Source organism: Gorilla gorilla, chromosome 1, assembly GCF_029281585.2.
Source record: "Gorilla gorilla gorilla isolate KB3781 chromosome 1, NHGRI_mGorGor1-v2.1_pri, whole genome shotgun sequence".
Taxonomy (NCBI): domain Eukaryota; kingdom Metazoa; phylum Chordata; class Mammalia; order Primates; family Hominidae; genus Gorilla; species Gorilla gorilla.
Window position 1 is genome coordinate 191,226,258 of NC_073224.2, and position 22,165 is coordinate 191,248,422.

Consider the following 22,165-nt stretch of genomic DNA (forward strand, 5'->3'; position numbering starts at 1 on the left):
ATTTAATCCTCAGTCTTGCCAAGTCACTGTTATCTTTCCTCCTTTCAGGTGACACAACAAGATCAGAGAGGTTAAGCAATTATTTATGTGTACATTATCTCTTGAGGATAGAATGTGAATCAAGCACTGTGCCAGGTGAGCCCTGGTCTCTGACATAAAAAGACACGGTCCTTGGCTGTCCTCAAGCCTCCTTTCTGACATAAAAAGGCACCGTTTTTGGCTGCCCCCTCCTCCTTTAGTAGGGGAGACAGATATAGAGACGAACAAGTACATCTGATTATTATGGTAGAGTAGGGGCAGAGGGGTGGGGAGAGTCCAAAGGAAGCTCTACTACCCAAGGAAGGTCACAAGTCAACTAAACAGTAAGTGGCAAACCCAGTACTTAAACCCAGTATTTGGAGCTCTGTCTCCAAATCCCAAGCCAAGGGCTAGAGATAATTATTTACTAGTCTTTGAGGGGATAGGGCAGCCTCATTGGAGAGATGGCATTTGAGTTAGGCCTTGCATCACTGGTGGAGTTTGTATAGGTGGACATCTCTAGGGGTAGAATGTTCTGGACAAAAGGAATGGCATAAGCAAAGAGTAGGAGGCAGGAAAGAATGGTGTATGTGTGGAGAGGGTTAGGCCAGCCACTTTGCCTAGAATGGAGTCTGACTATGGGAGGGGACCAACAGGGTGGAGCCAGAGAGGTGACTCTCTCAACCCCTGCTCCCTCTGATGTCCCTTAGCTGTCCCTCTGTAGACAGTGTGATAGCAGAGCCCTTTGTCTGTAACTGTGCCATGTGAATTGTCCATTCTAACTAGATGCTTCTGATTTCAACTTAACAGCCCTGATTTCTACTTCTCGGACTCCAAGAAAGATTACAGACATTCAGAACAGCTTCCCACCTGTCCATGCCTCTACCCTCAAGCACCTCTACTCAGCAGCAGGACTTTACTTCAGAATCTTTCTCCCAGCCCATTAAAGTCCCTCTCTTCCTCCCCTCTCATGTCATGAAGAATTTACTAAGAGCCTGCCATGTGCCAGGCGCTTCCCTAGGCTCCAAGATGCTAAAGGGAGTAAAAGTTTGCTCTTGAAGAGCTTTATGGTCTAATGGTGAAAACCGACAGGCAGATGATTGCAAACATAATTTGCTAAAAGTAGTCACAATGTAGAGACCCCCCTACCTGGGAGTGATGACAATCAAGCCTCACAAAGGAGACACCTGAGCTGTGTCCGAAAGTCTAACTGGGTGCTTGGCAGACAGATGAGGTAGTGTTCAAGGCCAAGACAACAGCACAGAGGCCTGGAACAACATAGCATTTGGGGTACCTGAGCAGAGGTGAATATTGGTGGGGGGCAAGAAATGAACCCTAGAGGTAGAGAGGAGGCTGGTTGTTCTGGGCCTTATGGAGGCCATGGTGTGTGACTTAATTTTGAGGGTAGTGGGCAGCCTAAGCAAGGAAAGACAGGGTCATGTGGAAGATCCCTTTGATGGCCTTTATAGAGATGGATGGGAGAGAATCAACTGAAGTTACGGCTGTACTGGATTCATTCTGTTGTCCAGCCTCTCATGGAAGGAAAAGGAGGCTTTAGAGGAAAGACATGTTCTTGCTAAAAATGACCGTGAGTGAGTGCCTTTCATGGACCTCCTCTTTTCAGCCTATTATTTTTTTTCTGTTGGCTGAAGATCAGACCTAGAAGAGACTTCACACACCAACTCAGCTATGTGCTTTAGGGGAAATTTAAGTAATTACCTCTTCCCAGATCTGAGAAAAGATCAAATGCTCCACTTGAACTTGTTTGTGTCTCAAAATTTTAACCTGTGATCCCACACAGAGAGAAGAAACTTTGGTATTTGCTTCTGAAACTTTAGAATTACTCATTCATTGCTGTCATTGTTTTATTTACTTAGCAAACATTTAGGGAGTGCCTACTTGGGGACAAAGGAAAGAATAAGACCTAGGCCCAGCCCTTGAATAGGTCTTGCACCTCTAATTGGGAGGTGCTGTCAGAACGATTATGATGCTATTGGTCCTTCGCTCTGCCAGGTTCTGTATCTGTAATTTACTCACCTGTGGTCACACAATTAAAATGTAGTGTAGCCAGGAATGGGACCTGAAATCTCTACCAGGGTGAGTCGAACTCTTTTATTTGCACTGTTCTGCTCCCCAACCATCTTGCATTCAGCTTTGTGCAAGTTTCATTCTTAAATCTTATGATACTACAGAGACTTCGTCTTTCAGTTAGCAGCTGCCAGCAACTCAGGATTGAGATTCTCCTGGGAAGCTGTATCATGAAGAATTTTAGTAACAAATTCACCAGGACCTTCACTGCCACCAACCAAAGTCTAGGATGTGTTAACTGAACCCAGAGTTGCAAGCAGATTGTTACAAAGAGCTTTAATATATAAAGAGCTTTGTACCCAGTTGTCCACATGGCTAGGATAAGAGAAGGCTGGTCTGTGAGTTCATCTGTTACCTAAGTTAACATGCAAAGACAGAGGGAGCTGCTGTGGCAATAGCCACATCTCTGATCTCAGTCAACTCCTGAAATGTTTGCATGGGGCGAATTTCCAGCATGTTAAATTATGTTGGCCTTTGAAGTCGTTCTCCCACAAAAGTTAATCAAGTCATTTGGCCTTATTTACCCATTTTCATCCTGTTTCTCTGCCCTTAAGTAATCAACACACAATAGGTGATTTTATAAAACAGTCCATTTTTAAAAGCTAATGGAGAAAAAAATAACCCCTTTAGAAACTATCACCATTTATCTAGCTTCCTTTTTGCTGTTTAAACTGCATGTAATTTGTGTTGATTGCATTAAAATAAAAATCAGAGTAGCTGCTGGATCAGGCAATCAGGGGCTTAATGTGTATTGTGTTTTAATTTCTTGATTCAAATGCTCCAGTCTAGATACTAGGTCTTGGGGAGGGGGAGGCCTTCACATTTTTGCCCACACTTTCCTAAGCTCCCTTCTTCTGTTACGGCCTTCTGCACTGTAAGATACTGAGGTGAGGATTTTGGCAAATACACGATTTGCATATTTCAGTAATTCCCACCCCTTCTCCTCCAACCCAGTCGTAACAGAACGTCTTTCCTGTGCAGGAAGTTGAATCCCTGCCTTTCCATTTAGACAATGACACCCTGGAAGAGTGCTCTTCATTCAAACTTGATTAGAGTCTAGTCCACTCTTGTCTTCCAGTTTTCCACCTTTTCCCTTGTGACATTCACACCTCATATTATTTTCGAGTCTGGGTTTAAGTGTAGTTCAATGGACAAAAATAAGCTAGCAAATTTTTTGTGCCATTGTGTGCTGATAGATGCCTAGTTAAAAATATTTGCCTTTTATTTTCCTTGGAGTTCTAGACAGATTTCTTTTCTTAACTGCCTAGGTCCCGCCATTGATCTGGAAAAAGTAAAGTCAGAATGTCTCGAGCCCGAGCCGGAGTTACGGAGCACTTTCAGTGAGGAAGCAAATACGTCGTCCTATTACCCCGCTCCTGCGCCTGTCATGGACAAGTATATCCTAGACAATGGCAAGGTAGTGTTTTAAGCTCAATATCCATTCCCTGCAAGTGTTTGTTAGTCAGAGTAAAGGTGGAGAGTATGGTGGGAGCTTTCCAAATTGCAGCTTGACTGGTTGGCCTCCTGGCCTAGCCCTGAATGACTGTTTCTGGAATTTGTATATTATCAGTAGCGTAGCTTTGCCGGGGCGTTTTCTCTTCCTTCTTCCTTTTTTTTTTCTTTCTTTCTTTTTTTTAAAAATATTGATCCAAAGCAACTGTAAAAGTAAATTGACATTTTAAAATAGCTTACTAGTGAGAAAGATATTTCTTAATTCCCATGATAGTTTGATGAAACTTGTCCCACCTTCCTATGTAACCAGATGCTTAAAATTTTTCAGGTGAACTGGAAATGAAGTATCTGATTTACAGATAACAACTCAATTTGTGTTCATTCACCACTTAGAAAGTATCTGTGTGTTCTAAGCCCTGTGCTAGATAACAGGAATACAGGGAAGAACAAGACATACTCCCTTATCCCCAAGCCTCCTTCAAGCTGTGTATGCAGCAGTGGTTAGCCCACAGTCCTAGGACCTTATAGAACTCCTCAGCGTTATTTATATGACCTTGAAAACAAATCATAAACAAAAACTTAAGATTATTAGTAATGGAATCGCTCTTGAAAAATCTTAAAGTCACATGATGATATACCAGCAGGGCAGGGGAGGAAATTTTTCTGACATTCTTCTAACATTCAATTGAATTGATCTTTGAAGAAGTACATCAGAGCCCTTTGTGTTGGCACTGGTGAAATTCAGCGTTAGCGTTATGTTCTCTGCCACCGTGGCATGCATTACAGACATCGCCTCTCATTCTCCTTAACGCGTCATGTGTTGGTTCATTTTTCTTGCCTCATGCTTCAAAAGGTCTCTGTTTATTTAGTATCATTCTCTGTTAGGTTGATGAGAAAGAAAAATTTGTTTTATTTGGGTTTGTCCAGATATGTCTCTGCGACTGGGCCAACCTGAGCCAAAGCAAATATTGTCAAGCTGAGGAAATGAAACGTATTAGTTTTCAGGACTCTCTTGGATGTGCTGTCGTTCCCTGCATCTCCCACTGAGCGCCTCCTCCCCTGCAGAGGCAAAGCTGATGGGCCAGGCCACAGGCCTATTCTGCCTTGCCTTGCTGCCTTCAACAGGCTTGAAACATCAGCTTTGCAGAGGAGAGGTGGCATGACAAGTTGGAAGTCGGCAGCCTGGAGCCTGAGTTCTTAGCATAGCTCTACATCTGTCCTACCTGTGTGACCTTGCAAAGGTCCTTCACTTCTCTGGGTCTCGGCATCCTTGTCTATGAAAGATGGGATTGGATTGATGCTCTCCAAAGGCCTTTCTGATTCAAACTGTGTATCTAAGTTTGGTGAACCTTCCCCAATCAAAGATAAAAGATAGGACTATGCTATGTTTGTTGATTTCTTTTTAGTCGTGAACACATTGTGGAGTGACTAGAGAGTTTTTCTTAAAGTAGCTTCCAAGAGAAATCTATTTCTCCCTTGCCTTGAAGGCTGATGGATAGTTTCAGAGCATTATAGCATTCTTCTCCCAGAAAATGAGTCTCTCAAATCTCATTTAATATTTTTACACGTGAGTTGAACAGCAAATCTTGAAAATGTCTGTTTTGTTTTTTCATTGGTTTTTGCCAGCATGTTGCTATAAGACTAACCTGGTTTTTATTTGCACCTAATTGGTAGTCAGGCAGAGAGAGTTTTAAATGCAGAGGAAAGGAAGTGGACACACTGGAAATGATGGCAGCTTCCCAGAACAGCATCTCCCACATCCCAGAAGTAGCCCTCATTGTTCTTGGCTCTGCTGTCTTGTCTGACCCTTCCTTCTGTCTGCACGATCAGAGGCCTTAATCTCTGCAAGGCTTAGAGCACTGGAATGGGACACATTTCCTAGTAGGAAATGATTTTTGTCTTATAAAACTTTTCACATAAATATATTTTGATCAAGTTCCATCCTACCAGATGCCATATTTTTAATAACCTCCTTTGACACATAACACTAACACTTTGGTCAAATAGTATACTGTGGTTTACATGAATCAGGCTTGCCACACAAATTTCTGATTTGGGTAAAGTGCATTGTGTTTCTTTGTCTAAATGTTTTATTTCAAAAACTCATTGAATCATAAAGCTGCAAAGACCATCAAATTTTAAATAACCTAATTTATACATAGTATGGATAGGGAAACATATCCAGAGAAGGGACTCCTCTATAATTACATAACAGGTTAGAGGCAGGCAGGAACTGAAAGCCAGACCTCCTGGTTCCCAGGCCAGTACTCTCACCAGTCTGTTCTGCTACATCCCTGAAAACTGAGCATTGCTCCAGGTGACCTTGAGCCTTGCTAACCTCAGGGGCCCTTGTCTCAAATGCCCCGGCCTATACCTGTGATTGGTCATAGCAAAGCCCATTTCTTTCTGTGTTCTAAAGTTGGCCTTGTACTTGAGTCAATGTCAGAAAATATTTTCATCTCCAAGGAACAGCAGCGCATCAGAAGTGAAAAACAGTTCCATAAAGACATTAAATATGCCCATCAATTTCTTACTGCATTGTGTGCAGACTAGCCCTTATCACTTTGTAGGGGACAGAAGAGGCAAAGCCTTGACCCTCCCCACTGACATGTACTGTGAAGGACTGAATCAGGTGGCAAAGGCTCTAAGTGGGCTAGAAATTCAGAAAGGATAGAACTTAGCTCTGCAGTAATTAAGGAGTGTTTCCTGAATTTTAGACTGGGACTTGAAAGATTAGCAGGCTTAAGAAAACGTAGGGAAAACATTTATTCCTGGACAAGAGAATGGCAGGAGCGGAAACATGGGGAGGGGAAAGAGGGTAAAGGATGTAACAGTTGCTGTGTCCTCCTGACACTTTGCACATCTTTTCTCATTTAACCCTCTCAGCAACTCTGAGGTAGCACTGATCTGCTGACTGTATAGCTGAGAAAAGTAAGGCTCAGGAAAGTAAAGTGACTGGCCCAAGTTAACCAGCACGCAGGTAGAATAGCTGAGATTTACACCCAGGCTGGCAGCTTCAGCACCCATCCTCTTGATGTTACGGCACACTGGAAGTAGCGGGAAATGAACAAGTTCCGGAATTTTGTAGTGTAGATGGACTATGTAGATGAATATAGTAGAGAAATGAAGTAGTAGTAAACAGAATGGATTCTAATGGGCCTTCAAAGCCAGGCTGAGGAAGTTGGATTAAATGTGATAGGAAACAGGGAGCCATTCAAAATTCCAGAGGATTTACCTAAAAACACAGTTGAAAGACCGCAGAAGTCATCTAGTCAAACAAGGAAGGAGGTATTTTAGGGAACTTAATCTGTCGTGATTATAGGATGGGTGGGTTGAAGGGAGCGAGGACTGGAGGCAAAGGCCAGTCGGTGGCTGTTTTCCTGGTTTCCCTGTCTGCAGTGGTGAACTGCACTGGGAGCTGGTGTGGGAAGTAGCCAGGCGGATACAGAGGAAACTCAAAAGGAAAACTAACTGAACATTGATGTGTTAGGTCTGCTGTCTTTCATCTACATCAGTACCACCTTGGTGGCAGCAAGGAAGACAGGGAGAGCAGAAGCTTCAGGATTTGGGTTTGAATCTTGATTCCAAAATTGACTGATCGTGTACCTTAGGAAAAGTTACATAGTCCCTCTGAATCTCTGTTTACATCTGTAAAATGGGAAAATAATTTCCACCTATTTCCATCTCTTAAGGTCATTATGAGGAATAAATAAATTGAATGTACAATACCTGGTTCATTGTACGTGAACCAGGTACTCAAAAAATACTAGTACTCCTTTTCTCTTGTAGAACATTGGCTAAAAGGACTTTCATCTCCCTTTCAAGAATAACAAATTAAAAGATCACAGGAAAGCAAGGATCAGTGGTGGGGGAAAAAAGCAGAGATTTTTGAAAAATCTAAAGTTGGCATCCATCTCTATGATTTTCTGATTCAGAATTTAATGTAATTCAAAGTTCCTTGTTTTTCTCCTATCTCAGGAAGCTTGTGTGGGTGGCTTCAAGTGTCATCAAGGGAAGTGATGCAGGGTCCGGCAGGGAGCAGCGGGGAACTTGTCCCCAGCATGCCCAGTCTGGCACACAGACTGCCCACCTGCAGTTCGAACTGCGGAGAAAAGGCCACACTTGACCTTGGTGTCCGTGTTGCCTAGCCAGCAGCCAGGTAGTACATCTCACTCCAAGGCTGCTTATCTTTCCTGAGCGGATGAACAGATTTGCAGTACTGAAGTTTACAGCACAGAGAAGCCAGGCGGATCTAGTTATCTGATTGCCTGCAGCAGTCTGACTGATCTTTTGAGCAAAAGGAGGTGAAGTCAGACGTGCAGGTAGATTGTTGACTTACATTCATGGGTGGGCTGCATTGCTATTTTTTTTCTTCTTGATGGTTGGAAAATTTCAGTAATTGGTAAAGGAAGAAGTTTTGCTGGCTGACCTGACTGCCTAACTATGTGTATTCACCTTCCTTCCCAAGCCAAGCTCCAGTAGTAGAAAGATCTTTAATTGGTTTTTGAACAATTGGTCTTGCTGGTCTGCCATTAGTTGGGTATGCATCCAGTCTCTTAGATCAGGGACCTCTCCAGAGATGTCTCTGACCATGTGATATTGGCAACCTGCAGGCCTTTCTGAAAACAAGGACCTTTGGCCGGTCCTTCTCATGCCCCTTAGAAAGTGTAGCTCATTAGCAGCTGCCGCCCTCTGTCCCCAAAGAGGCCATTTCGTCCCTTCACAGACTCAGCAGAAGCACGACATAAATGGCAATGTCAAAGTGAACACTGTTTTTTTAATGATTAATGTTAGTAAATGACTTGTGACATCTAAATTTTATACTCTTTTTTCTTTTTTAGATTTACTAAAGATGCAGAAAGGAGAACAAATTAAAATCTTGTAGCTTATTGCTGGAACATTCTGGGTCTTATTGACTCTGCACTGAAACTCATAGGGAGCATAAGATTGTGTTTTGTTCTTTGTGCCGTCGGAATCAAACTGGGTACCTTGTGGTTATGTTTAAAATCATAGGTGTTTTGAGCCAGAAGGAACTTTGAGATGAAATCCAGCTCCACCACTTCATAGGTAGGGAAATGAAGCTCAGAGGTGGGAAAGGACTGGCACAGCCCTACTCCAGTTGGCAGGGCAGCTGCTCTCCTTACTTGAGCTGGCAGAGGTTTTCACACTTAGCCATACACTGGAATTATTTAGGCCACACCCAGCCCAAATAAATCAGAATCTCTAGGAGTGGGGCCCACGAACTGATGATTTTTTTTTCTTTTCTTTTTTTCTTTTTTCTTTTTGAGACGGAGTCTCGCTCTGTCTCCCAGACTGGAGTGCAGTGGCACGATCTCGGCTCACTGCAACCTCTTCCTTCCAGGTTCAAGCAATTCTCTTGCCTCAGCCTCCCAAGCAGCTGGGACTACAGGCGCGTGCCACCACACCCGGCTAATTTTTTGGTATTTTTAGTAGAGATGGAGTTTTACCATGTTAGCCAGGATGGTCCCAATCTCCTGATCTCGTGATCCGCCCACCTCTGCCTCCCAAAGTGCTGGGATTACAGGTGTGAGCCACCATGCCCAGCTGTCACTGGTGATTTTTACAGCTCCCTAGGTGACCCCTGTGTGCAGCCAAGGTTGAGAACCACCATACTAGGAAGGTATATGTCCCAGAATGTTCACATTAAAGGAAGATGGGTCTTTCCATAGTGTAACACAGAAAGAAGTTAAGCATGTGTGTCCTGAGATTTGGTAAGGCTCTGAGCAGCCTTGTGATAAACTAAGTATAATGTAGAATATCAACTCTGCCACTTACTAGTTGAATGATGTTCAGCAAGTCACCTCACCTGTCTGAACCGGTGTTTCCATCTGAAAGGAAAATGGTGTTATAATACCTTCTATCCACAATTGCCATGAAGATTTGAGATAGCAATATAAAGCCCTAGAATAAGGCCTGGCACACTACGCGTATTCAGTAGATGATAGCTATTACGATTACCCTTAAAGAGAGTTAATTTCGTATTTATGACATGAATCTCTTACAGTTGTGCAGCAATGCTTTTTAAAGGACAAGAGAAGCCTCCCACTGCCCTCCTGTCGGACTAAACAGGTGCTGGTGTTCTTATTCCTCTCAGGTCCATCTGGGAAGCGGGATTTGGGTTGATGAGGAGAAATGGCACCAGCTACAAGTAACCCAAGGAGATTCCAAGTACACGAAGAACTTGGCAGTTATGATTTGGGGAACAGATGTTCTGAAAAACAGAAGCGTCACAGGCGTTGCCACAAAAAAAAAGAAAGATGCAGTCCCTAAACCACCCCTCTCGCCTCACAAACTAAGCATCGTCAGAGGTAGGTCACTGAGTGGAAACACAATGGCTGGGATTCTGTCTTTTACTCTGTCAAGAATGTGTTAGGCACAATTCAGTTCAACGATTACTTATGAAGCTTCTGCATACCAGACCCTGGGCTGAGCCCGGGGACACCAAGCGGATAACCCAAATGCCCCAGAAGAGCTCACACTTACCAGGGCAGATGAGCTGTGGACACAAGTACGATTATATTCCACAAGGAATTAGCATGAGAAAGGGACAGATGGTGTGCTAAGGGAGTTCTCAGGAGGGGAGGATACCCTTAGCTGGAAAATCAGGGAAGAATTCCTGGGAACGGGGGTCACTGAACTGGGCCTTGAAGGATACGGCAGACTAGGAGACACAGATGTGTATGGTGAGGTATTGCTCTTCTGGAGGCAGAAGCATCTTGAACAAAGGCATGGAGATGGGAAAGGAATGCTGCTGTGTACCCAGAGCAGGAAAGGTCAAGGCTAGGGGATGCAGTTCTTGGTGGTTCTAGCATTGTGCCTGGAGCAGTTAATGAGATGAAGACCAGCTGGTAGTCACTAGATTCAGCTTCCTTTCTGGTATTTGGGAGAGGTTGGAGGGCAGGCAAAGAGACAGGGAGTCATTTGTCTCCGTAAAGATAGGGCTGTATCCTGGACTCTGGAATTTTCTCTTCCTCCCTCCCTCCTTTCCTTTTTCCTTCTTCCTTCCTTACTTCCTTCCTTTCTTCCCTCCTTCCTTCCTCCTTCCTCCTTTTTCCTTCCTTCCTTTCCTCCTTCCTCCACTTTCTCTCCTTCCTCCTCTCTTCTTTCTCCTCTCTCTTTTTTCTTTCCTCCCTCTCTCCCACCCTCTCTCCATCCATCCATTCTTTGCCAGGCCCTCTAATGGGTATTGAAGACACAAAGAGGGGTAAGACACAGCCTTCATCTGCAAGGAGTTCATATTCTCACAGGGAAGATAAACACAAAAACGACTAGTTACTCTACAGAAAACACAAACTATAGAGACAGATCGTGGTGTAGAGGGAGCAAAGAGAATAAAGTAGTTGCTAATTATTTTAGGCACTTACTGTGTTTCAGGATTTGGGGGTTTTTGTTAAATGGTTCTCTTTTAAAAAACACTTTTATGTGTGTTAACTCATTATCCTCATAGCATCCCTACTGTTGGCTACTATTATAATTCCTATTTTACGGACAAGGAAACTGAGACACAGACATGTTAAGTAACTTGACCAGGTTATACAGCTAGTGGGAGGAGAGCCAGGAACCCGAGCCAGCAGGCTGTCTTCAGAATCTGTGCTCCTAACCACTGACTAGGGTCCAGGTCTGCCATGTCTTCATAAAGAAAGTAAGACTCAGTCAGTCAACACATATGTTTTCAGCAGACTCTGGGGGCAGACAACAAATATGTCCAGGAACAAGCTCGATAACTTCAGGTACTGTGAGCTTGCTCATATGATGTGGTAGGACAGAGAGGGCTGCATTCACTGGGGTAGTTGGCGAAGGTCTGTTTGAGGAGATGACATTTGAGCTGCAATCTGGATGTGGAAGAAGCATCTTTATAATGGTCTGAGGGGTGGCAAGTCAGGCAGAATAAGCAGCAGGTATGAAGGCTGGCATGCTCCGGGTGTGAAGAAGCCCCAGGTGGCTGGGATGTAGAAGGAAGAGTGAGGTCAGGGAGGTGGGCGAGAGCCTGTCTTGTAGGGCTGGGAAGGCCACAGTAAGCAGCTTGGATTTGCTGGAGTCAAAGGGCAATGGAGGTCTTCCAATCATGGAGTGACCACATGGGAGATGAGTTACAAAGCTGATACAGTGCTCTTGGTGAGAGATGCTGCTGCCATAGACTAAGGGCACAGCAGTGGAGGTGGAGAAATATGCCCAAGTGTAGGGTGTATTTTGGAGTTCAAGGTGGCAGGACATAGGGTAAGCAACCAGCCTGAGGTCAAAGCTATAAGGTTTCAGAGCCTAGATTCACACACACCCGCCGACTCTGGTCTGGGGCTTGTTCTGCTGTAACATAGCTGCCTCCCTTGCCTGGCTGACTCCGGATTAATTGATTTAGGCAGCCGCTTATTTTTGGATAATCAGAGGTAACCTTTCGTCTAGCTGCTGTCTGAAATGGTAAAGCCTGATTTGGGAGGTCACCCTGAGAAAAAGGCCATCCTGGGGATGCAGCCCTGCCCTGCCCTGCCTGGTAGGTGACCGACCTCTAATTCTGCTATGTTTGTTGGAACGTGACTCAGGAAGTCCTGGGTGCCTTCAGATAACTGTCTATTCCTGCCATTATCACATGGTATGAAATCATCTGCTGTGTGTCTCCCTCAGGGATCTGGGGACTGTATCTGATTCATCTCTGTGGCCTCATTTCCAAACGTAGTGTCTGGCACATAGTAGGCACTCAGTAAACGAAGGTTGAACAGAAGAAACACTGAGACCCACAAGCTGATCCCCTGACCAAATTTTGTGTGATTTCTTGTAAATCACTTTCTCTCCATGTTTCAGATTTCTTAGCTGAAAACTAAGCTGAAATCATCTTACCTCGTAAGATAGTCAGGGCTGCCTAGGATTGTAGCAGTGCAGCAATGTAGAAGAATACACCTCAGCCATGTATGTGGCTTGGGCCATTACACACTCCTTAGCTTCAACCCCAGCTGGGACTCAGCATCATCAGCCAAGTTGTGTGAGTTTCCCTCCCCGATCTACTACCTCATTTTCCAAGCCGTTTTTAAATTTTTTTACTTTTTCCAAATATGATAGTTCGCATCAATCAAAGAGATAGGCCTTGTCTCTTCTTTCACAGAGGAAAATAAAGGAATTTCCACAGTTTTGAGGCATCACACCTACAGACTTAACTATGTCCTCCATTTTCCTGCCTCCTGTCCCAAAGGAGTTCCTTATTTGGGGCTGGTGATTCTCTCCATCTGGGCTCTGGATTTCAGTCCACCTGCCTTCCTAAGTACCTTGTTCCTTCAGTTATGCTCCCACTCTACTACTGGTTCCTTCCCAGTATCATGTAAATATATTTGATCACTCATTTCTTACAAAAGCAAAGAAACCCTCCTTAAAGGGCACTCTGTCACCCAGCTGCTATCATATCTCCCTTCTTTCACATGCAGGCTCCTGGAAAGACGAGCTACACCCACTGTGTGTGTTCCCTGGTAATGCCCTTGCCATTTGCCTTCCCCTCCCAGCCTTCTGCTTAATGTGTTTTCACCAAGGTCCCCAGTGACTTCCTCATCTCTAAATCCTTGTGTGTTTCTCACAGTCTCACTGGCACTGTTTGACACGATCATTCCTCCTTCACTGAGAAACCTGTTCTGTACGCTGGGGATTTCTTCCCATCTCTCTGGTTTCTCAGTCTCCTTGATGGGCCCTCTCCTCTGTGTCCAGCCATCTTCTCTCTAATCCTACCAAGCACTCCTCAGCTTCTCTCCTCACTTCCTATTGCTCCCATTGCCTTCAGTGTGCCCTTGGCTTTGGGTTGAAATCTGTACTCCTCACCTGTTACAGATGATCTGCCTTTGGGACGCCTCTGACCTCATCTTATACCACACTTCCCATTTGGCATCGTGCTGTAGCCCTGGAGGCCTTCTTCCAGGTCCTTTCTGTTGCTACTCCCTTGCTCCTGATCTGCGTGCCCTCCCTCCCTGTCACTGAGAGAGGCCTCCCCAGCCACTCAGTCTAAAGTAGCCTCTCCATTGCTGTCTGTCACATCACCCTACTCCAAGTCTCTGCATAGCACTTCCTATTTACTTTTTTTACTTGTTAATTTTCTTTCTTCTCCCACTTCCATTAGAATTAAACTTTATGAGCATCTTGTTCAGGGCTAGCCTATAGTAAGTGCTCAATAAATATTTGTTGATTCAATGAATGATGATTCCCAAATCTGTATTTGACTCAATTCACACTTCTGATTTCTTGATCTATGTATCAAAGTGCCCACTGGTTATCTCTTCACAGATGCCCACATGACATTGGCAAAACTGCACTGCTCACTTCTCTCTCTTTCTTCCTCTCCTTCTCTGTGAAGCCTTTGCCTCTTCTATGTTCCCTGTCTTGGTGAATAGTACCACCAGCCAGGCACCCAGGTCTCATCCTTGACTCCTCCACATCCCTCACTACCCATCTGTTTGGCCCCAAATCTCTCTTAAACCACTGCTGATCCACTCCCCCATTTTCTAAGCCATTTTAAAGTTTCTCTACTTTTTCCAAATATGGAGAGAACCATCTGCGTCTCTCCATAGCTACTGCCCTTCTCATAGCCCACACTCATTTCTCCCCTCCATTACTCTGGCAGCTTCCAGACTCCTCTCTCCATTATGTAACCAGAGCAATCTTCAGAAACCAGATATCCCTTGACCACCCCCCAGTCACAGCCTGTTCAGAATGTTCACAGTTGAAGGGTAAGCTTCTAAACATGCCACAGAAGCACCTTTGTAATCTGGTTTCTGGCTATATCTCCTGTATTATTTTTCAGCAGTATTCCCCTTGAACTTTAAGTTATTACCATGGTGAACTGCTGTATTTCATAAACAAGCCTTGTTCCCTGTCACCTTGGGGAATTTGCAAATACTTTTCCAGATGCCTGGAACACAGGTCCCACTACCTACCTTCCATCTGTGCTGCTTTGCCTGGCTAACTGCTGCTTACCACCCAGATGTGCTTAGGTGAGCCTTCCTTCAGGAAATCATCTCTGACCTTTTGGGGTGGGTGGATGCTTCTGTCATTCATCTTAGAGCACCCAGTGCCTACCTCAGTTCTCTTCTTACTGTATCTTTGCCTCCTAGGAGACTTGTCTAACCCTTATTGCCTATAAATGCTTGCCTTGTACATGAATGAGAAGGAAATTCACTTGCCCAAGGCCGTACATCTGATTAGAGACAGCCAAGCTGAACTGGGCTTTCAGGCTACCTGCTGTCACCAGAGGTTTCTTGTATTACTGAAATATAATGTTGATTTTTTTTTTTTTTTACTAAAGACAGGCAGGTTTGACATCTGTCTCCTATCCCACAATATAACCACTGTTTTTAGCCTAATTATTCGAGCTGTTCCAGATTGCATTTGGCTGGTTCTTCCCATGCAAGCTGTCTGCTGGATTGAGATTGTTTGTATTTATTTTGTCTGATTTTGTTACATGCAGTCACATTTGCCATATAAAAAAATAGAAAAGCCTTTATGCTCACAGAGTTGGTGAGGATTTCTTCTTCTTCTCTTTGATTTTAAAATAATTCCTTACCCGATAGCAGAGGGATGGGGCAAACATTGACGCTGCTTTGGAAAGACAAAAGCAGGAGAGCTGAAGCAGAGTCTTGCTCTAATGACAAGCTCCAGAATGACAGTTAAACCTATTAAGGTCAAATGACCTTTTGTGGAGTGTCTGAGTTTTCTAAATGAGCCTCAGCATTGCGTTCCGGTTCATTTTTATAACTTTTTTAATAGGACACATTAGCACTGTTATAAACCTTGTTAATTAAGCAATAATCTCAAATGCTCCCTCGCAGAGGGAGACATTCCCGGCAACTGCAGGTGATTAATATCTAGAGTCTAACGAAAGCCTTTTAATCAACCTGAGAAGCTTTTCGTTCAGTGCTGTTACCCACAGGAAATGAGAATGATTGAAATTCTATGGGGGCTCCTCCAAAAACCTTCCTCCATGTGCACCTTTCTCCTTCTACCACTTCCCTGACTAATGCTAGGGGCTCCAAGGGCCACCACACCCACTCTCCTGCCTTCTCCTTCTGTCTCCTTTGCCACTTTACCTGCCATTATTACCTTGCAGACAATTAGAGACTTCGAGCTGGGGGAATCTTCTTAGATTCTCTGGTTTGAAATGCTACTTTCGTAGATAGTGAAACTGAGACCCAGAGAAGTCCCCCCTAGAGGTTGCACAGCATCTAGGGTTAGAATCAGATACGAATATCTCAACTTCTAAGCAGTTCTCATCACAGTTTGTCTCCCTCATTTGGTTCAGGTTCCTACAAAGTCACTATGGGTGTTTGTTTTCTCCTGGCCCGGGGTAGAGAGGGAATGCCTGAGTGTCCCAGTCTGTTGGGGGGAAACAATGTGGTTACAGTTTTATTAGATTGTGATTCGTGCTTTGACAGAAAAACCGAGACAGGTGTGGGAGCACAGAGTTCTAGGTAGAGTGGGGTCTCCTAACTCAGTCTGATACTAGGTTTCAAGAAGGCTGAATCTGGAAGAATGAGTAGAGCTTAGGCAGGTGAAGGGTGAGGACTTAAGCAGAGATGAGCAAGGTCCCTGACAGGTGGAATAGGTTGAAAAGGATGATGAATATAGCAGAGGTGGGACTGGAGAGACAGGGCCTCCTACCTTCTTGTCTCTCAGTCCTTATGGAAAGGCCAAGACAAGATGAAGTGAGGATTAGTCAGGCTTGGGAATAGTCAGGAAGTGACTGGTAGAGGTCAATTAAAAGCTTTTAAAGGCTTCTCTTTGCAAAACCCTTCTCGGTGGAAAGAAAAGGGTGCCTCAGAGAAAGAACGCTTATAGCAGGTGCACCTGCAGCATGGATGGCAACAGGAGGCAGACTGGCTGGCTCTGTGCCCAGGGAAGGGCTCGGCGTATGGGCAGGTAGCAGTGGATTCTGCCCCATACCTACTCCCTTTCTCCAGGCCTGGGCTTCTCATATGTTAGTGGAAAGGTTAGCACAAGTTAGTCTTCACAATCCCCTCTAGTGTTGATATTCTGCATCTCTGAGACAATTCCCTGTTCTGAGCTGGTTTGGTAATGACAAGATTTTGCTTGTTCTCCATAGCAGTTCCTCAAGGTTGGATTGTCATTCCTATTTAGTTGAGAAAACTCAGGCTCAAAGAGTCCCCAAGGGTTTTGCCTATTATTACACATTCCCGTGGTACATTCACCACCCACGCCCTAGTCCTCTTACATCCAGAATATTTGTGTTCCCTTAGGTATCCCTGGAAAAGCATTTATTCAGTCATTTAACATATATTAAGTTTGCCACTGTGCCAAACACTGTGTTAGGCCCTAGGAATTAATAGTTGTAAATACATAAAATACTCAGAACAACCCCATACAGGTGTAGTATTCCTTACAACTTGAAAAAGGCAACATGTTTATCCCACATGCCTCATGGCAGCATTAAAAAAAAAAATGCTCTGTAGTTTGTTATCCTTATTTATGAGGTGAGGAATCTAGGGCAGTGAGTTGCACCAGGTCCCCAGGCTAGGCAGTGAATTGAAGTCGGGCTCCAGCCAGACCTTGTCTGGAGCTGGCTTTTTGCTTTATCACAGCAAATGGTGGACTCAGTAAGAGAATGGCCGTATTCAGCCTCATTAGTAATCACAGCAGTGAGACACTACTTCACACCCACCAGGTTGTCAGAACCTTAATAATGTGACAATGTCAAGTACTATCGAAATGGGGCAACCAGTACTACTTGCATACACTGTTGCTAGGAGTGCCAGTCAGCGCAACCACTTTGGAAAACAATTTACCAGGCATCACCTAATAAAGTTGAATATGCACACATCTTAACATTCAGCAAGTCCACGCCTAGGCTGATACTGGAGAATTTCTTTCATGTCTTCCCCAGAGGCATGTGCCAGAGTGTTTTTAATTGCAAAACCAAGTATCCATTGACAATAAAATGGATAAAACAAATTGTGATAGAGCCATACAATAGAACACTACTCATCAGTGAAAATGAATGACCTACAAATGTATTTTTCATGAGTAAATCTAAAAACTATAACATCTGAGTAAAAAAAAAAAAAGAAAAGCAAGTCAGAATGATAGAGTGGGCACATTTATAAAAAGATTGAAAATGGAAAATAAACTATTTTATTTAAGGATACATACATGTGTTAACACTAAAAGAAAAAAAAAGGCAAAAGTTCAGGAGAATGGTTATCTCTGGTGGAGGGGAAAGAATTAGGGAGGGGCCTCCATGTGCTTGGGAGGAACCAATAGTATCCTGCTCCACTGAGTGGTGGACACGTGGACACTTTATCATTACTTTTAAAGAGTACATTTACAGTGTATATCTCCTCTTTTCTAAGTACATTCTATGATGCAAATTTTAAAATATAGCTATGCCAGGTACATAAGCTGGTATTTGGGAAGTATGTTGAGAGGCACATTTTCTTTTACCCTCCTTAAAAGATTTTTACTTGAATTCACCATTAATCCTTGGCCTTGTTTCTTCTCCCCGTCTAGAGTGTTTGTATGACAGAATAGCACAAGAAACTGTGGATGAAACTGAAATTGCACAGAGACTCTCCAAAGTCAACAAGTACATCTGTGAAAAAATCATGGATATCAATAAATCCTGTAAAAATGAAGAACGAAGGGAAGCAAAATACAATTTGCAATAAACTTTGGATTTTTCATAAAGCTTTCGTGTTTTCCTTGTGTGGCATGTGATTTGCGAGCGATGGTGCCATCCAAATCAGACCCCACCATGCATGGTGGTGTGTGGGCAGGGATCCATCGGGTTCTGGGGTCAGCGGCTTGTTCTGAATGTGGACACTCCAAAGAAGACAGATGGCTTTGCTGAGACTCAGGAGCAGCCTGGCACTGGTGTCCTTCTGGGAATGGGGAAAACACTCTTCTTGGAGGGGGATAAGGTTGCCTGAGTTGCCTGTCACTTGACTGGGGTTTGAATGGATATTTTTACTATCCAAGGACTTCTTTGTTGCTCTATTTTGTTCTATAATAAATTTTCATTAATTCTTTGATGTAGATAGTCTTTATCCTCATTTCTTTAGTATATTACGTATACAGTGGGGGTGACCAGAGTGTTGTGCCGCCTGGCATGCCCTTCCTTTCAGGGAAGGAATATTCCGGCTGAAGGAGAGAAAATTCCTAAGAGATGTGGTTGCTTTCTACAGATCTGAAGGGCTGTCTCAAAAGCAGATCTCTTTCTCTGACTTCAAAGGCCAGATCTTGGACCAGTCACCTTTCTCACTCAAGGTGATCTGAGATTCAGCTTCCTTAATAATTTGAATCCATCTTTGTAAAGGGGTGAAGACGGGGTGATAATGTTAGATGAGTATAGGGTTACATTCAGGAACTAGGGGCAATGTTACCTGGTATCGGTTCTTTCATCCTATCTTGTATCTCAAAAGTTCTTTCAAGTTACATAATTTTTATCTCATTCTTTATTCTGTTACTGAGTCTCTAAGGTGCCTGGCACACATTCTGGCAAACCACATTAGAACTTCCTGTTGATTTGCACTTTGCTTTCTGTAATGCCTGTGAAGTATGCATGGCATATTAGAAAGGGCAAGGGCTTTGGGCCGATGCGTCTAGATTCCAAGCCTGGCTCCCCTGCCTGCTTTGGGCTTAACCTGTCCTCTCTGAGTTTCCATTTTCTATTTCACAAAAAGGAGATAATAGCTACCTTTCAGAGGTGCTACAAGGATTAGAGATAACATAAGTGTTCAATAAATGTTGGCAACTGTTACTCATTTCTGATTATTGGCTGTTATTGTTGGTTAGAAAAGTGGCCTCTGGTTTCTCTAATGGGTCATCCATTAATTGGTAGTCTGTAACCAAAAGCTCAGGGTCTCTGGAGTAAGTAGGAGAGGTGGCTGCCACTTTGAGAACTTTTATTTTAATTGTCTTTCAGTTAACTAAACTTATTCTCAGAGTTCTTATCAGTAATAAGGAGGAAAATAATGCCTACCTCATAGGCCGTGTGGATAACTTAATAATATTAATAATAACAGATAGTTAATATGTGCCAAGGCTTTTCTAAGTGTTTAACGTAGTACGTTAACTCATTTCACAAAATAAAGTTCCTGACACTTAGTAGATAGATGTTCAATAAATATTTGATAAGATATGTACATTTAAGGGCATGGGGAAGCTCAGGCATGAGTTGTGTGGATTGCGTGAGATGCTGGAAAAAAACTTTGCATCATTGTTGAGCTCATCCCCTTTTCTCTCTGTGAGTAACAAAGACACTAACACCCAGAGGCTGTGCATTTCTCCTTAAAGACTAATAAAATATGGTACCTGCTTTACAAGTGCTTTTAGGTTAAGGGGGGAATAGTTGTGGAAATAACTACAATAAAAATGCTATGATATTTTTGAAAGTGCTTTGCATAATGTTTGATGCATATATTCAAGAGAACAGGGAAGTTAATAATTATGGGATCTGGGTTTAAATCCTGGATTCGCCACTTCCAAGCAGGTCACTTGACCTCTGGGCCTTGTTTCTTCTGGTGTGGAGAGAATGATCCCTAATTCAGGGTTGTTGTGGAGAGTAATCTAGATAATATCTGAAAAAAGGGCTCTATAAATCAAAAAGACCCTTGCAGATGTTCGTTATTATCCTTAGTGTAGAAGGCAGAATGAAATCAGAAGTAGATGCAACAAGGAATCATGCTTGTAAGAGCCAATTCTGATGTAATCGGGAGGCTTCACACACTAATTAGGCTGAGATGGTTTGGCCTCTGTTGTGTACATGGTGCCTTGTTATTGTAATATGAGGGCAAGACCATCATTCTTACACCCATACAAATGAAGAAATGGGCTCAAAAAAGGTTGAATAATTTCTTGCTCAAGGTCCTGGAGCTGTCTGTCAGCAGTGGACCTGGATCAGAACTCAGGTCTGTGAAAAACCTGCCCTTTTACCTCTTCCCTGAAAGATGAGTGGAAAATTGTGGTCTAGGCTGAGAATCTAGTCACGTAATCTCAGGACATGTTTAGGGGAAACCCAACCTAAGTATTAGTCAATGGAAATCAATCTTATTAATTCAGGCCATTTGGAGGGACTGGGAATGATAGTACTGCTTATAAACATTCGCAGTTTTATTACATTCAAATACATATAAAAACTCAAATTCATTTTGTTTGGTAGAGTGTTTCACAGACTTGCCCAATCTTAAGAATTGGCTGAGGTTCTTAAAATACAAATTTCCTCTGCTTTGGCTTGGAGAGCCTGATTCGGTAGGTCTGGGATAAGGCTGGGAATGTGTATTTTAACACAGATGTCACTTTTGAAAAATATCAGTTAAAGTCATTAGAAGACCTTCATTAAAATAAAGGATAAGAGTATTCCCTATATTAAAAAAAAATGGATGGGGAGCCAACAAACTGATGGTCTTTCTAATGTGCCTGAGGATATTTGACATTGAGAGTAAATTTCTTCTTAAGTAACTGAGACTCTGCCCTAACACCTGTTTAGAATTCCTCTTCATGGCCACCAAATGCTGTTCAGCTGTACACAATCAGAAGGTGACTTTCTGTCTAGGCTCAAATGATTTTTCCCTCACTTGTACACTTAGAGTCTTTGGATTCTTGTGCCAGGCCAGTGAGTTGTGTAGAAGAAGACTGTCAATACTGAATTAGCAGGACCTGAATCAATGAGGTTTGGGCACTGTCTTCAGAAGCCCTGGCAACAAGTTTTCTGATACCAGATGAAACAGAAAGATGGGGCTTGGCTTTATTTCCTTGGTTAGGAAAGTATATTGGTGACTTTTTAGGTGCTTGTATGCTTCCTGTAGGCATTTCTAACTTGTGATTTTTTTTGTAATTATAGAGAAAAACTACTTTATAGAAATTATTGCCAAAAATAGGAAATACCCCCCAAACTGCACTGCTGAAAGCACTCTGATGTATCTCATGTAGTCTTTTTTCAAGGGTGAAAATATGTATTTTCCATACCTATGATTATAGCACATAGTTAGGTTTGTATCCTTCCCTTTGCATTTAACATGTTTCACCATTGCTCCATAAAATTCATAACTATCAATTCTAACATCCACAAAGTGGACCAACATAAAGCTGCAGTTGAGTAAACCACCTGGTCAGCTGCCCAAGCCCTAACCCACAGATCAGGGGGTTGTGAAGGGCCTGGCTGCACACTTTTCATCACACACAGGGGTAAAGTGAGCTAGAGTTAGGAGGCAGATGCATGCGAGTTTAGTTCCCAACTCTAGCACTTACCAACAAATGAAGCAAGTTACTTCATCGTTCTTAACACCAGCTTCTTCATCTGCAAAATGGAGGAAATAAGGTCTCGTTATGGGGTTATTAGGAGTAATGAGAGTGTAATTAATGTGCCCCAGCAAGAGGGGCTAAATGGTTGTCAGTGTTAATGTTGGGCTTCCTCTCCTCTCTTCTCTCCCTACACCTGTTCATTCCTTACTGAAGTGTGCTCCTCCTAACCTGCTGACCCCGTATGCAGTGACCTTGGCTTTCATACCCACCTTTGGCTCTCTGGACATCTTCTGCTTATCCCATAGTTCTCCGTACATGGGGGCTTTCCCCCGTGCATGCTGACTAGCTCGCTCCTCGGCTTCCAGCT

At 43.3% G+C, this 22,165-nt stretch overlaps 1 protein-coding gene across 11 annotated transcripts in view; it reads left to right on the plus strand.

Moving 5' to 3' along the window:
* LOC101147269 (AGBL carboxypeptidase 4) overlaps positions 1–22,165 on the plus strand; it is a 1,515,476-nt gene that overhangs the window by 1,290,238 nt on the left and 203,073 nt on the right. For 6 of the 11 annotated variants that reach the window (XM_063698909.1, XM_063698912.1, XM_063698918.1 and 3 more), the window contains 3 exons: positions 3,375–3,523; positions 9,674–9,887; positions 18,067–18,243. The exons of the other annotated variants lie outside the window; for them this stretch is intronic. In XM_063698909.1, the coding sequence (XP_063554979.1) occupies positions 3,375–3,523; positions 9,674–9,887; positions 18,067–18,224 (521 nt within the window). In that variant the 3' untranslated portion in view covers positions 18,225–18,243. Of the gene's footprint in view, positions 1–3,374; positions 3,524–9,673; positions 9,888–18,066; positions 18,244–22,165 lie in introns of those variants that run through there. 11 annotated transcript variants of the gene reach the window in all.